Source organism: Pelodiscus sinensis, chromosome 1 (assembly GCF_049634645.1).
Source record: "Pelodiscus sinensis isolate JC-2024 chromosome 1, ASM4963464v1, whole genome shotgun sequence".
In the NCBI taxonomy this organism is placed as follows: domain Eukaryota; kingdom Metazoa; phylum Chordata; order Testudines; family Trionychidae; genus Pelodiscus; species Pelodiscus sinensis.
Window position 1 is genome coordinate 65362636 of NC_134711.1, and position 16351 is coordinate 65378986.

The window sequence follows — 16351 nt, forward strand, 5'->3', positions numbered from 1 at the left end:
GTATTTGCCTACTCCTGCTCTAGTTCCATTGCTACCATACCCAGTCTGGTAGGGAGGAAGAAGAAGGGGACCCTCCACAAGCTTCACTTTAACCGTAAGAGCCACACGTGGCTCACAAACCACAGTTTGGCCACAGCCTATAATAGTATTTAGTTGTGTAATTTGACAAGTGAGCTAGTACCACATGACCAACCAGTTCCAGCAAATGCCTGTCAGTTCTCTGGATTGGCAGACACATCCCATGGTGTAGTGTGTGTCAGGAAGCCCCTTCTCCATATCTCATATGATTAAAGGGATAGAATTAGGGAATAAAAAAAAAAGTTTCTATTACACAGTTGTGATGGACTCTCCCCCCATGCTTTATGAAATGGACTTATGAACACAAATATACATAACAAAGATGCTTGGGACAAACTGCTTCATATAATCTACCAATCTTCATGTAAATCTGCTGGATCGGTTTATCTTATTTCGGTATATGCATCATTCTTGTGTGTAAAATTGACACATGGAGTGCTTTATGGTTTCTAAATGTGTGAATGAAAGCCGTCAAGGGTGTTAACTCTTAATGTCTTGATATGCAACAGTTAATCTCTTTGTCCTTTAATTCTTGGCAGTGCTTGGTATGGGGAAGTCACATGTCCACCCGAAATGGCTAGGTGACTTCCCCTACAATAGGAAAGCAGGAGTCTGGGTCTTTTGGCTTGCTGGTGTGGCACACTCAAGAGAGGGAACCGGAAACTGCCATGGTGTGGAAGGTTTGGCGGGAAAGAAACAGCTTTATGGTGAGTGTGTAGTAAGTTGGTAATAAGTTTGTACTGGAGTTTTAGTGTAGAAGTAGCTAAGCATTTTCTGTTATTTTGAATTTGTAATCTACTTTGCTCTGCCCGTTTTCACCTATTACCACTTAAATGCTACTGCTTGTACTTAATAAAATCACTTATTTTCTATCAAGTCCAGTGTAAATAATTATTACCTGGGGGAGCAATCAGTATGTGTATAACAATGAAAGAGGGAAAAGGGGGCTTATCCCTCATTGGAATTGTTTGGGTTCAATCCCATTTGGGGAATGGTATTCAAGGAAGCTAGGCCCAAAACTGGAGTTTCCTTGGACTTGAAGAGTGCTTCTGCGGGGGAGTGTGGGGGAAGGGGGGATGTGATTCTCAGCTCTGTGCCTTGGCTGGGGGAGACCAGGGAGCTAGCCCAGCAGGACAGAGCATCGAGAAGCCCTAGAGAGCAAAAAAGGAGGATGGCAGAAGCCTTGTCAGCACCCCAGGAATCACCCTCAAGGGTCATGTGTGACCTCACCCCATCACAGCAGTATCTTGTTCTTGCCAGCACTCAAGTAAATGTTGTCAGTGGTAATTGTCAAAACATGGCAAGGTGTTTGTGGCAGAAGGAGGAAAGATCCTTCATGGCGATGAAAAGTATTTCCCAGTCACTGTAACTGTGACCATATCGCAATCCCATTTTCATGTGATTATTAATAGAGAACAAATAATAAAGACAACAGCTTTCTTAAAAGTTAACTTATATTCAAAATAGCTTTGTATAAACAACTAATACTACAGAGTAGTATCTTAATACAAAACAGTTCAATATTAACTGTTCTTTAAACTGTTAAACTTTATTATAAATTAAAATTACTTTACAAAAAAATTGCACATAATAATTGACCACTCTTTTTTCTGATGCACTGGCATTTGCAATAGTTTCTTTAATCTTCAAGTTTAATAGTCTCTGCCGCGAGTCCAGAATGCAGAAAGGGCAGTAAACAGCCCTCTTAGAGCCTTCAAGTGCAAGAAGCATACTTGTGGCCCTGGCAGTTACGCTTTCCTTAAGAGCGGCTGCTTTTGTTTTAAATCCTGTAATGAAAAAAATCTCAAAAAGGTTTAAAAAAGGAAAAACCAAAGTGGACTGCTTGCTTTTTACTGTAAACACAGTCCAGTACTTAACCCCAAACACAGATCTCTCAGGCATCAGCGAGAGTGTCAAGTGAATCAGGAACAGCACAAGATAAAGAAAAAGGAAAATAAAAGGAAAACATAAAAAAATAATGTCTGTCATTTTGATTAACTATACTTACGTACATGATGTTATGAGATTCTGGCAGGGCCCAGAAGCAGGCCAAACAGGGAGTTCAATTATCCAGAGAGGAGGGTCATGTTAATTGTTTCCAGGTTCAAGGAAAGCAGATTGGAGACTTGATATGCTCAGCAATGCTCATCTGCATGACACAGAGCTTAGGCATGGATCAGCCTGAAGAATCATTCAAATGATTTTGGCATTTAATAGGACTTAGGACTGCCTGCACCCATCGTTCAGTGATTCTTGCTTTCTGTTCTGTAAGTGTTTAAATTTAAAAGCTCATCTAGGCTGACTCCAACCTCTTGGCACTTGGAAACTAGTTTTCTCAGGTTATCAGTTTTACCTCCGCCTGATGCTTCAAACAAGAGTTGCTGTAAGAGATGGGGAAGCAGATATAAGATTTAGCCAGAGCTTGAGCATCACCACATCAATGGATATGGGATATGCAGAAAATTTATATGAAACCTCAAACAAACATAAGGAGAAAACATTACATCTTTCCACAGTGTTGCACACAGAGGTAACTTCTGAAAGGCTCTCTGATATAAATGGTGGACCTGTAAGATAAAAACAAATACCAAAATACAGCTATTCAATGTATTTGGAAGATTTTATAGCACATAGAACTGTTGCAATAAGATTTCTGCATGCAAAACCCAATCTTATAAAAAATGCAGGTTGCAAACTAAAGTACTCAGAAGTTAGGAAATGCCAGATTTAAGCCAACCTGTGCTTTAATTCTGACCCTTGTGCACACACTAACATGACTGAGCACATACTGTACCATTTTTTCCATAACTCCCCTGCCTCTGTCATTGCCCAGGAGGCATGATGGCCAAGGAATGAAGCAGATATTCAACATTTTTTCTCATCATTCAATGTGTGGCTCTATGTCTTGCTTACAATACATCATCCAAATCAAGCACTGCATACAGAATTAACTGCTCCCAGGGCTTTTGTGCATGGCATTCATCTATGTATTGTCTGTCTCAAACATTCATTTAGCAATTCCCCTGTTACACAGAATTATTATTCCCATTTTACAGACAGGAAATAGAAGAACAGGGGAATTTAAGGCAAAGCTTATGAATGTCCCCACCAATCTGGGGTGTCTGACAACCTCAAAACAAGACACCTACTCCATTTCTTGTGATTAGGTTGCATTTTACAGCAGTTCAAAGCACTGTCCAGACATTAAACCTTAACCCCCCAGGAGACAGATGGGTAAGAATTATTGCTATTCCATAGGTAGGGAGTATTTGTCCAACAGTGGCAGAACCAGAATTCAAGATTTTCCAATTTCCCACCCCTGCTTCATTACCATAGGCCAGAGGTATTCAATTATTTTTTGTCTAGGTTCAAATGTCTGAGTCATGGTATAGTCGAAGTCCTGACTCCAGAGAAATAATAAATTGTTATTTTTGTGTAAGTCAATAGAAAGATTCCATAGTCATTTCAAAAGTGTTTGGTGATCTGGATTTGGCCACCAGTCTGCCTAATGACTACCTCTGCTCTAGACTAGCTTCTTTTACTGACAGAGATGCTGAGCATTCACTGATCTCACTGATTTCAGTTGCAAGTGTTCTGCATTGCTGAAATTCAGGCCCCAAATGTCTCAGTCTGAGCACTGAGAAAAGAACAAATAATTAGAGACAATCTTCGGTCTGTGTACACAAATCAGGAATTTGTTGCAGAAGTAAAGGTGGAACAGAGCATTCAACTAGATGCATTCAACTGTCATAAAGCCTATCCTTGCTCTTTCTGCAGAATCCTGCCTCATTTTCTACATATCTGAACTCATGTGAATGAGGCAGGAGTCCTACAGTCTTATTTCACTGTGCAACCTTGATTCATGCCCTGAATACTGTCTATCTTGTACACTGAATGGGACAGGGTGTCTGGAGCAAAGGTAGGCTGTGACTATACCATTAACAATGGCATCATAATGTGTGCCAGGGAGCACAAATGAAGGTTGCCTAACATTAATTCTGGTATTTCTTAACTTTTAAGTGCTTGACTTCACAGCCTAAATGACTATTTAACACAGGTATTTCCTATGTTGATCTCAGTATTTTTTAAAAGAGGCAAAAATATTCTACTATGTGCAATTAATCTCTATGCCATTCATTCTGAACCCCCGGCAAGGCAGCACAGACCCCACTTCAGCCAAAGCAGTACCAATACAATAGCTGGAAATAGGGGGATGCTGTTATCCCGAGAGGACAAGCTCAAGATGACAACCCAATGAAACATTGTGTTACATACACAGAAGTTCTGTTTCACAGACAGTATACTCAAGGAGAAACATGTCTCTCAGAAAGAATGCCAATCTTGCTAAGTAGCTGAGACTCCCAATTTGTGCAACCTGAAAGGTCTTGCTCAATAAAAGTTTGAGGGGTGCAGAAGTAACACCAGTAAGTCCAGAACTCTTGGCTTCCTGGTCATCCAACATAATGCATCTTTCAATGGCCAAAGAGTGTTTTGATGTAGGCAACAGCAAGCAGAGTGGGATCAGTTCTGTCCTTGTCCTGTTTGGAAGTTTCATTCTGTTTGAGATCTGCTGCAAGGAGATGCTGGGGAAGGTACATGAGTAGTGCTATTGGACTATCAAAAATAGGAAATTGGGGGGTAGGCCTCCTGGCCTCTGGTTAGCAGACCCATAAACTTCAACCAAGTCCGCATGGTGTGCCCTGCAATTAGGTATCTGTAGCTGGTCCATGCCAGCTGACTGGCTTGCAGGGCTCAGATTAAGGGGCTGTTTAATTGCAGTGCAGACTCACTCTGGGACCTCCCATTTTCCAGGGTCCTAGAGCCTAGGCTCAATTCCAAACCCAACCATGTACACTGCAATTAGACCGTCCCTTAGCCCAAGCTCCAGGCAGCTGGCATGGGCCAGCTGAGAGTTGTTTTTTTAATTATAGCGTGGATATATCACAACTCTCTAAGGATCAAAAAACCAGATGATGGCAATTTAAAACTTTTCAGCATAACAATATACACTCATATACCCAAGAGCATAATATACTGATATGCTGAATGACTGTCTGATATAAAGAAAAGAAACTGGGGGAGGGGGGAGACACATACCCTCAGTAGAATAGGAGGATAAAGGGAAAGAGGGGGACTCACACAGAGTTCCTGGAAAACTGAGGAGGAGGTAAAGAGAAGGTGTTGTAGGGGATCCCTATTGTGTACAATGAGCTTGGCCTATAGAACCTATTCAGTATGTGACCCTCTAGTTAATGTTCTTTTAAAAGAGTAGATTGCCAGGTCTGGCTTAGACTTGCTGGGGCCTAGAGCTGAATCCCAAGTCCACCCACCTGAGGCTGATGCTCTACTGCATAGGACTGAAGCCCATGGGCATTAGCAGTGGGGCACAGGTCATGGGCTTCTGCTCCAGACGGGAGCCTATAGACGTCAGTCTCCCCTCCTGGGGTTGCATAGTAATTTTTTTTTGTCACAATAGAGTTATGGGACAATGACGTTTGAGAACTTCTGTTCCAAAAACAAACTCTGCTGTATGAAATACAGATAGCCAATGACTACCTTGACCAGCTTCATTGCCTAACCTCAACTGAATTAGAGAAGGTGAGCAGACACACCTTCCTGACATCAGAACCATACCTCCGCCAAGTCCCACTGCAAACAACGGAGGTAACAGAACTCTTTAAAAAGGATTGAATTTTCATTTTATTTATAATGGAAAAATTATAAGCAACATAAGAATTGGGGTCACTGCCATAACACACAGTGTCTGAAAGATAAACGGAAGTATTGTTACTCACACAGCTTTTACTATGTATTATGTTGAGCACAAATGAAAACATACAGAGCATATTGTGATGGAAGTATAAGTACTACTGAAGTGCTTTGTTCTTCAAAATGAACTGACAAAAAGATTCCTTGTATTTAGAAGTATCCATTTTGGATTTGTGTCCAGCACATTTCAACTACCCCAAAATCTTATTTTGTAAGATGACCTGTGCTCTGTGTCCAGTCAAAAAGAGGAAAGTGGGAGGAACAGACAGGCAGTTTTAACAGTTATGAAACTATCAGTTACAATGTTAACTTACCTCTCTCTGTCCTTTTAGAAAGCACTCAGCAGCAATGGCTCTGAGAAAAAGAAACACACAAAAATAATGTATCCATGCACAGAAATAAATGCCATTGTTGGCAGAATATTAATTGTGGGATGGGAATACAAAACCCCTGAAAATAAAAGACTAACTTCCATTGATGATAATCTATAGTGAAACAGAAAAAAAGTAGCTATTTTTTAAAACAACCTTACATGAGCAAGACATTTCAGTGGTTCCCCATTATGAACAAACACTGAAGAAAATGATCAGTTGAGCATCACTGGATAATGGAGATTATTGCTATTGTGATATATAAAAGGGAGGGTAGAGAGGAGGAGGAGACAGAAGTCAATAATATAATAATTAAAAGGCAGTTTGTAAATACATTTTCTAAATTTATCCACACAAAAATTGCCTATATATTTTTTCTACATGGAAACTAGATGACTCATTTTACATACCAATTTACATGTCAATACCTCTGCCTGTCTTAACCAACTGTTGAAACTCTAATAATGGAATAGCCTACCAATATAAATCCAATTTGAAGGATATTTCAGATTTACCTTTGTGATGCAAACCTTATAAACAAAAGTAATATCTATGAAAACAGGTTTATGATTGTTGCATTACATTTTCCAGATGGCCAGGCATGTTGGGATATTATATGTAAACATCTTGGCTTGCAGTTTCAGTATCTGAACATTGTTCTCTTCCCAAAGTTGTTGAAGCAGCCTGTAAAGGAAAGTCAAGGGAAATAAGTACAGCACTTATAAGGAATAAAAAGATAAATATTTTAAAAGATACAACGATGCTGATTTGTGCTGCACTTCTGTGCATAGCGACACCCCCAGTGCTTAGGTCAGCTAAAACGTTATTGGAGGCAAACATTTAGGGAATCACAACAAAATGTGGAGTAAGAAACACAAAGCATTTTCTTGGCATACAATGAGATCAGAGCAGAAATCTAGTCTTTAGCATGTGAGAAGTGGGTATACGTCTCCAAGAAGAGTGATATGCTGAAGGGTTCCAAATGGCAGCTACAGTTTTATATGTTCACATGTCTAGGAATTAACAGCATGAAATCAGATCTCCCTATATCCGGTCTGTAAATACGGACATTCCTAGCACAGGATACAAGTTCTCCATAAGTTAGCAAACATTTCTAGTAAGTATATCCTACCAGTATAAACAGGTTTTGGTGAGGAATTTATTTCTTGGCTTTAAAAAAAAAAAAAAAAAATCCAGCCATTTCATCTTGTGTCTTTTAAAAAATTTCAGGCCCCGGGCCATTAACAAGAAAAAGAGAGAGCTTTAAGATTTTTCAGTCTATAAAATAAAAAGCTGACCATTTGAGCTATAGTTGTATATGACAAATAATGCCTTATTTAAGCTATGCCCATTCTGAGTAAATATGCATTTTGAAACATTTCATAAATATAAATCATTCCCATCTGTTGCATCATCAACTAAAAATTCTTGTAAACAGGAAAGAAGAAATTAAAGACAAATTATGAATCTGTCTTTTTATAAAGATATCTAAACAAGTTTCAAGTTAAAGCTCAAACTAGACCTGTCACACTCCAATATATTCTTTGTCCTCTGCTGAAGAAACATTTTGAATAGAAAGAAGTTGTAGGTCTTAAACACACACATTTTCCCTGGCGTTTCTCTACTCTCCCCAAATTTAAAAAAAAAAAAAAAAAAAAAAAAAAAGAGGCTGGAGCTTCTGGCCTTTGACTACAAACCCCAGATAGCACTAGGAAAATTACCAATAATTCTTGCACGTCCCTTTTTAGCCCTTCTGCAGAAGTGACAGAATTTTGTCAGACATCAGAAAGTGACTGATAAGATGCCAAAATACAAGAGTGTTCTTTGGCAGGATGCAGCAAAGTAGTACTTGCAGTTTGTTAACTTGTCCCCTTTTCACACTCCTCCATTCACTGGTCACCATAACACTTGTCTTTATTCTCTCTCTTGTATTACACCAAGCATTTTTTAGAGAACTTTCACATGTGTTCTGGCAGATACATGGGTATACTGAAGCTGAACCTCTGCTTATAACAAACTTTAGCCAAGTTGTATGTGGGTTTTTAATGCACTGAATTTGCAGTTTTAACCATGCAAACTTGTCAAGAGATATCTGAGGGATTAGCAATATACACCCTTAAGTTTATTTTCCTACCTCAGTGCAAGTCCAGGATTGGTAGACATAGAAGAGCAAAATCGTTCCAAGGTTTTGGAATGTTGAGACTTTGGAACACAGCTCAAATAAAAGAAAATTACCTGTAAAATTTGAATATAAAAGTGAACCCAATTCTAGTTGCCTGTAATTTTAATGAGAAACAATATAATAATTGGAATATGAATCTTAAGCATAAACATTTAACTTGTTTTTAACTGATTCTTTGGGAGAAACAATTACTACTTTTTTTTCCTAGAAAGTTTAAAAATGAAACTGAACAAAACCTGAAATCTATTACAGTGAAGCTTCCTCCAGCCTCCAGAAAGAAATGTGGTCCTCAGATTAGCAAATTCACAATTATTATTGTAAAAAGTTAATAAACCCAAAACAGCTGATAATCAAAATGAGGATTCTTTCTGCTCAAACTTCATGAGCAAAAATTGCAAAAGCAGCTATATTATTCTGGCGCTTTAATATTATACACGGTTAAATTTTCAAAACTCTTCCCAATTAAAAAGGTACCCACACCCCCAGGCTCTACATTCAAATTTATACTATCTTCTGTCATAATAGTATAAATTAAAGTTTTGAACTATTTGCTTCATGTCCTTCATGGCAACAGCCCCAGATGTTCGATAACTAAACAATAAGGCTATATACTTAGCTGGTGTAATCTGGCATATTCTGTTGAACTCAGTGATCTAAACCAATTTACACTAGCCAAGTAAACCCATTAAATCTTCTTTCTGAACAGGGAAAGAGATGGCATCTAATTAATTACTGGACAGCAAAACATTAGTATAGTGTTATTCAACCAAAAATTCCTTATACTTATCACTTCACAGACACGTGTTCCCTAATGCTTATACCATCAAATCACTTGTTCTGTGCTGAAACAGTTCTGAAGGAAGCATTTCAGCTAGTTATTTAGGTAGAACTGCCCTCTGAGGTCTCCTGATTCTTTTATCTTACTAATAATTCCATAAGCATATTTCAGGGACTCTTACTTTCTTTTATTGTTGCCAACTCAGTAAGACTTTACTCTGGATCCTCTTTTACACTTGAATCTTACCTACTGCTATAAATTTTAACTACCTCCTCCATGCAGAAAATTCCCAGAACTGTTTACACTCTTCACATTCATTTATCTCCAACCCTCTCTCAGATATCCTATCTTGGATGTCTTCTGGCCACACCACACAACCTTCAGTTGTTCCATTGAACAACTTTCTTAAAAATATAAAATCACAACTTCAATACCCTTGTCATCTCCCACTATTACAGCCATCTTCTTGGTAGAATTATGTTCCCCCCCCATTGCACACCATGAAATCTGTCCTTCCTCTCATGACCAAAACAGAACAAAATAAAATAAATTACCCTTTCCTCCTCTCTGCAAACACACACACCCAACCCAATCAAATTGTTTGAATGACTAACTTTTTCTTTAATCTTATCTTTTCATCTCCCCAGTTTATTAAAAATGTCATTGCTGTTGCAATATAGCTGTCTTGTTGGTATAGAGCAACACTCTCCTTGAATCTCTTCACTTGTGTGCCTCACTGCATTTAAACTACAGCTCAACGTCACCTTTAAGAACACACAATCTTGTTGCCAACAATGTGTGTTCTAATTTCTTCCTTCTAACACTTTTCCAAACTTTTTTCTCCATTTATCCTTATGCCCTCTATGCTCAGAGCAGTCTCCCTTGTTCTCTGGTTGGCCACTCTCTTAAAAATGAACTCACATTTTTAAGAAAATCAAAAATTAAAATATAAGCTTGGGGAGCGCGAATACAATAAGATAGTTAAAAGCATTTGCTAAAAAGTTTATTAGCAACGCATATTTTAATAGTTGGTTACTGAAAAATTCTTACCCTATTATGAAACTCATAGTTGGTCCAATAATCAGCAGTGCTAAAAGGAATAGGGTATCGGGTGGGGACTGTAACTAGACATCTGTTCACTAGATCAGTAAAAAGCTTGAATTCTTGAACTTTATTGTTGGATCCAACAATTTTGCTATTAAGAAAAACAAGGTAACTGCAAAAAAACAAAAACAAAAAACAACAGAAAACCACGTTGACACTTCCAAAGGCCTTAGTTTTTACAACTGTGAAATTAGGTAGCTTTATCCCCTCCCACTAAACTTACTCCATCCAAATATTTTGCACAGTTTCCTGTTGCATCACTGCTCCAAGAGCTGCTTCATAAGCATCCAGTGCTTCACCAACACTTGCATGAAGAGACTGGCATAAACTGTTTGTTTTAAAAGTAAAAGAACAACATTATGTTTTAGTGAGTTTGCTCTTGTATACTAAATAAAGGAGATAAGGACAATGCAGAGTTCCACACTGGCAGAAATGAAATCTTTAATGCTGCTAAAATGAGCCCAATTTCATCAGTCATAATTTATTAAATCATTATTACTCATTAACTGCTGTGTGATGTTAGCTTGTAAAGTAGATATTTCTAAATGCATTTAAATAAAGGTCAAGTTTCTCTTACCTGTACATTTCTACTCTTGAAAAAGTAATGTTCTTTTTGTCTATTCTTAACCTAAGAGAGTGTTCTCTGACTGCTGCAGACAGGTGGCCAGAGCTTCCCTCTGGAAAGCTCCCGAACTATACAATTTCAAAGGTTTAATTATATGTATATTTGAGATATCAGACTGTGATTGCTAGTTAAACACTAAAGGTTCAGAAACAATACCGGGGAGGAAACAGTAAACAGCAAATATATTAACAACCCTGCCCCATCAGAAGAGCAGGAATAAAAAAAAAAAAAAAGAGAAACAACGAACAATAAATATTTAATATTTCTTTTCTGCTCCTGGAAGAACAAAACGATTAGCATGATGGACCAAACTTTTTCAAGGTTAGAGATTAACAGATGAAATATTTCTGTCAGGCACTCATCCAACCAATCTGTATTTGAAGTCTGCAAAGGAGAAGTCTTTGGCTAAGGCAAGCTACAAGAGGAAAAAAAATGCATACAGAAATTGAAAGATAGCAAGACAGAGTATAAAAATGAAATGTAGCTAGATAGCTGAATACACCCTCTGTGATAGATTGGAGAATGACCATGCCAAAGGCAGCACAGTGGACAACCAAAGGCCCTGTGTATAATACTTGGAGAAGGTGTGAACAGAGGACCAAGTCACTAGCCACAAAAAAGTCACATACACTTTTTCCAAGTAAATGTTGCTGCTCCTTGAGCTTTCAGATTGTTATTTCCACTCTGTGTGACCGTATAACAAAGCAATCCACATGGCAAAGTGAACTCTGAAACCTTTGCACCTGAAAAGGAAAGAGGTCTGAGTCCATCTGTCCCTTTGAAGATTTGTAGGGCATAGCTAATGATGCTGTGCTGCTCTACTATATCAATGTGGCTGATTAAGTTCAGTAATTCTCCTTGCTGAAATTATTCTCAGAAACATCAACCATGGATAGGAAATAAGATATAAAAGTCACATGAACGGATGGTCTGTGACTACATGACATATATTAGTTGTATCTTTACATACTCTTCTTTTTGCATGTTATTATTTGTATTGCGGAGGCCTCATAAGTTCCTTCTCCAAATACATACATTTGTTTCATTCTTTCAGATTAGATGGTAAGGTAAGTGAAACAGATGTATGTGTTGAGAGAATTTTAATATCTGGTGGGAGGTTTCTTTGAAAGTAGCAAAGTAGTATTCATTTGGAAAGTTACTCCTGTCTCAGACTCTTTCTTTGAAAAGCCATGCGGTCAATCATGGAGATGGCATAAAACCAGACCATGAAGTACACTTCTTAAAATGACAGCATAAGAGAATCACTCAATGACACAGCCTATTCTAAAAGAAGGGTCCTCTTCGGCTGTCTGGGTGCTACCATGATAACTTGTATCTTCGCCTGGCAAGTGTTGAACATCCTTTTTTCAGAAACAACAGCAGAAAAAACAAAAGTAGATCATAAGTGCATGACTTGAGATCTGTCACCTATACGCCCTGCATTCTTCTTGATGAAAACCATGACCTTGGCATTTTCCTTTGTTGAAAGGAGGTCCAGCTCTGGAAAGTCTCAACTTTTAGAACACAAATGTCTTTACTGTAGGAAGACTGGGCCAATGAGAGTGGGGAAGAAGAATGTTGAAGAACTAGGCTAAGGCAAACAGAAAAATGAGAAAAACCTAAATCAAGAAGTGGAGATAGCTGAAAGAGTGAAATGAAGTTGTTGGGTTTTGTTTTGTTTAAGCCTTTGTCCCTTTTGGTAGAGATAAGCCAGAGTTACCAACAGGTCAGAAGCTCAGCAAGAGAGAATTGGAACTATTCCCAAGCATGATGACATCCTCCTTCACAGCTCTGTAAAACCACCTCCCTTCTGCAGCAGTCAGGGAAGCATCTAGGACTGGTGGATTAATCATTCACAAAGAACCCAACGTAATACACACTTAAGTATACTCTGAACAAAATCAGAAAATCCATTGTTTGCAGATCAAGTGTGCATTTCTCACAGAGGCTAATAAAATTCTCACCAATAGATTTGCCACAAATATGGGATTTGCTGGTTTAAAATGTCATCTGTAAGATGTCCTTTATAGATAGGTGATGTAAATTCAATCGGCATTGGAAAATTCAAGAGATACCTACAACAAAAACATGCACATTTGAACACAAACTACTTCTCTCTATATAGAAATAATTCTGGCCAGATAGACATTTACTGATATATTTTAGAAACCCAATAATATCTCACCATCAAAATAGGTAAAGTAAATCTATAAGCATCAGTTTTCTAAAAATATAAAAGATTATCAAATCTCAACACCTATTTTTAAAAACATAGCCTCTTTTTTTTTTTTTTTTTTTTTTTTTTGATTTCCACAAAGGTACTACTAGATTAGAGTCAGGCAAAATATGGTCCATGGACCAGATCCGGCCTACCAAACTACCGGATTCAGCCCACAGCATGTAATCAGCCAGGCTCTCTGCCTGCCCTGCCACTGCACATTTCTCAGGGCAGCCCTCTGAATGCTGTGAGCCTGGAGCGAGGCTTTCCGCACTGCCTGTACCCCACCATAATTTGGCAGATCACACTGGCCAGTTTCATAGCCAATGTGAACTTTGTATTTGCAGGACAGGGAAGTACCCCCTCCTAGTGTGAAGAATTCAGAGCCATACATAGTCCCCGCACTTGGTGTAGGGGCATAGATTTGGGCACCCTGGCTGAGGAACCTGCTGACCTGCTACTGGGAGCTGCCCAGGTAAGCACCTCCCAGCCAAAGAAAGCCTCTGGCACCTCAGCCCCTCCTGCCCTCTAACTCTGCCCTTTCCCTTGCACCCCAGTCCTCTTCCCCCCCCAACATAACCTAAATCCCTGCACCCCCTCCTGCACCAAGTCAATCCTCTCATGCACCCCATCCCTTTCCCCAAGCTCCCTTCTGCACCCATCCTCCAACACAGACTCCACATCACCTCCATTAATATCATGGACAAGTGTAGCCCTTGATTACTTACTAAAATTCTTGGAGTAGCCCTCCATCAAAAATTATTGCCCACCCATGTACTAGGCTATATACAAACTGAGCTTCTTTACATCTGTGATTGATGCAAACATGTTTCCTTTCACATTATAAATACATCAACCCTTTACAGCCAAAAATTATCTACCTTTAATCAGTTTGTGAAGAAATAAAGTTTGCATTACTCGCATTAAGATGACAGTATATAAAAACTGAATATGAAGTTTATTTAATTTGAATGAAGCTACTCCCTTGTTTAAAGTTACATGCATAGATGGACTGGGGTCTTATGCAGGTAGGTTTAGGAGTGTAATTTTAGGCACAGAACTTTAGAAAAATTGGCCAAAATATACAATATATTTCTATTGCTCATCCCAAAAAGCAAGGAAATGAAATCACTTAGACCAATTTAACTGAAAGATGCCTGGCACTGCTCAGATTAAATCAATAAATATGACCTGGTCAAATAAGAAGAGTGCAAACAATAAAACAATGCATGATCTAAGGGACTGTAAAATGTAAGCACAGCATAAGTTAAAAATGGAGTTTTAACCACTCTAGATTGCCTTGCTTTTGTGGAAAGGAGTCCTGTTGATAGTTTTCCAACTTAATAAAATCGGATAATACAATAAATTGTAAATTACACCAAACAGCTGATATTTTGGTTAAATTAGACACACTTATACCAGCATGAATTAAATAATGCCTTCTCTAATCCTACCGTAAGAGATCCATAGGACTGTGTTCGTGACATACATTCTCAAAGAAAGCGGCGACAAATTCTTGCAATAATGGAGGGATACTGTCTGCCCTTTTCTGTTTTAAAAATAAAGTAGACATTACATAAAATTTCTTTTTATTTACAGCACGCAAGTTAAAAACACATTAAACTATCTTCTTAAAATAGCTTCTGCTTTCCTTTGAATCTTTCAAGGAGCAACACAATTAACTTATATCAAAGAACAGGTAGCAGGGAGAGAGGAATTAACATACTAATGTGTTTGCATTGTGACATCCTCTACTCTTCTTACACAAGGGTGTGGTCCGGATACAGGACCAGGAATCAGGTACTCGAGTTCTGAACCCAATTTTCACAACAATTCTTCCTATTGACTTGCAGGAGTCACTGATTTTCCCTGTTCCTATTTCCCTAACTATAAAATGAGGATGACACATCACAAGTGCTTTGCAAGAATTAGTTACATTTTAAGTGCTTTGAAGATTGATAGTAGTACAAGAATGCTAAGTATTATTGCTAATTATTCATTGCAAGGCACAAATATATTCATTTTACAGAATAAACCAACCACAAAACCCATGAGAACATTTTTTTACCTGGGAGATGAAGAATTTGCACATATGATAAAAAACCTGTGCATTTTGAGGATTTTTCTCAAATGCTGTTAGCCACACAGCACAAGCTTTGTCATTCTGTTCTTTCCGCAAGTATAAAGTAACCAGCGCTTCCAGCAACTGACAGTTGACAGGACATAATTCCAGCAATGAGCTACACAGTTCTATAGCAGCATCCCACCTTAAATAAATCAGTTAAAAGTTAAAAAAAAACATATTGATGAACTAAACATCCTTATATAAGTGTTCTGTCTAATAACCTGTTCTCACCTCTCCAGTAACTGCTGCAAAGCAATCATGTTTCTGTAGAGAGGAAGGCAGATTGCTATTCTTTCATCAGCGCCAAGATTTTCATCAGTACATGTTTGTATTGCATCTAAAGAGACAAGTTTAAAAATCGAGTCTTTAAATGTAAGTTTATACAGATTTAAGTAAGTATTACACAAATCTATACAACACTTATATTTAAGTTAAGCTTTATCTATGAGTTATGGAAATGAAACGTGACCTTCAGAATAGTTGTTTTCAGATATTTAGCACCACACAATTCAAGAATGAAATTCTCTTACTTAATAATCTTTTGGTAATGCCTCTTACCTCTGGAATTCAGATGGGTTCCATGCTGTTGGTGGAAGCTCCAAGATTAAGTCCATCCTTTTACTTCAGGATATCAGAAATTCAGCAGCAGAACAAGCAAGTGGTTCAATTTCTCCCAATTACATTGTTTTATAATTTTTTTCTATTGTTAGTATCTGTGCAGCAGGGACTTCATTTTAAATATCAGGCTTTCCCTCCCACTTTCTGGAGCTAAGGAATCATTAGAGCATTGAGGCTCGAATCCCATGGTACAGCACCTCTCTACTGTGCTCCCTCTATCAAAGTCTCTATTCAGGGTTCCTTCTAAACTACTACAGGGCAGCACAGCATCACAGCGAATTAATCAGTCCCACCCAGTCAGTCAGCTCCATGCACACAGCCCTGATTAGGTGGAGCTGATTCATCACCTTTGAAGCTGTGCTGCTGTACAGCTTAGAGGGAACACTGTCCCTATCCACACAAAATTGCTGAGAAGTCCCTCAAGCACCAAGTCAAGTGCAAGACAGGTTACAGGTAGCCTTGGTAGAGTGACTATTTTTACAA

The 16351-nt window shown here is 38.4% G+C and overlaps 1 protein-coding gene across 2 annotated transcripts in view; it reads right to left on the bottom strand.

Moving 5' to 3' along the window:
- Window positions 1-1514: 1514 nt before the first annotated feature.
- The window catches only part of ZFC3H1 (zinc finger C3H1-type containing), a 65966-nt gene continuing 51129 nt past the window's right edge, over window positions 1515-16351 (bottom strand). For both annotated transcript variants that reach the window (XM_075931838.1, XM_014572789.3), the window contains exons 25-35: window positions 15482-15587; window positions 15194-15392; window positions 14580-14674; window positions 12872-12982; window positions 10506-10610; window positions 10229-10394; window positions 8353-8453; window positions 6801-6902; window positions 6162-6201; window positions 2583-2645; window positions 1515-2459 (exon numbers count right to left, since the gene is read on the bottom strand). In XM_075931838.1, the coding sequence (XP_075787953.1) occupies window positions 2322-2459; window positions 2583-2645; window positions 6162-6201; window positions 6801-6902; window positions 8353-8453; window positions 10229-10394; window positions 10506-10610; window positions 12872-12982; window positions 14580-14674; window positions 15194-15392; window positions 15482-15587 (1226 nt within the window). In that variant the 3' untranslated portion in view covers window positions 1515-2321. The remainder of the gene's footprint in view (window positions 2460-2582; window positions 2646-6161; window positions 6202-6800; window positions 6903-8352; window positions 8454-10228; window positions 10395-10505; window positions 10611-12871; window positions 12983-14579; window positions 14675-15193; window positions 15393-15481; window positions 15588-16351) is intronic.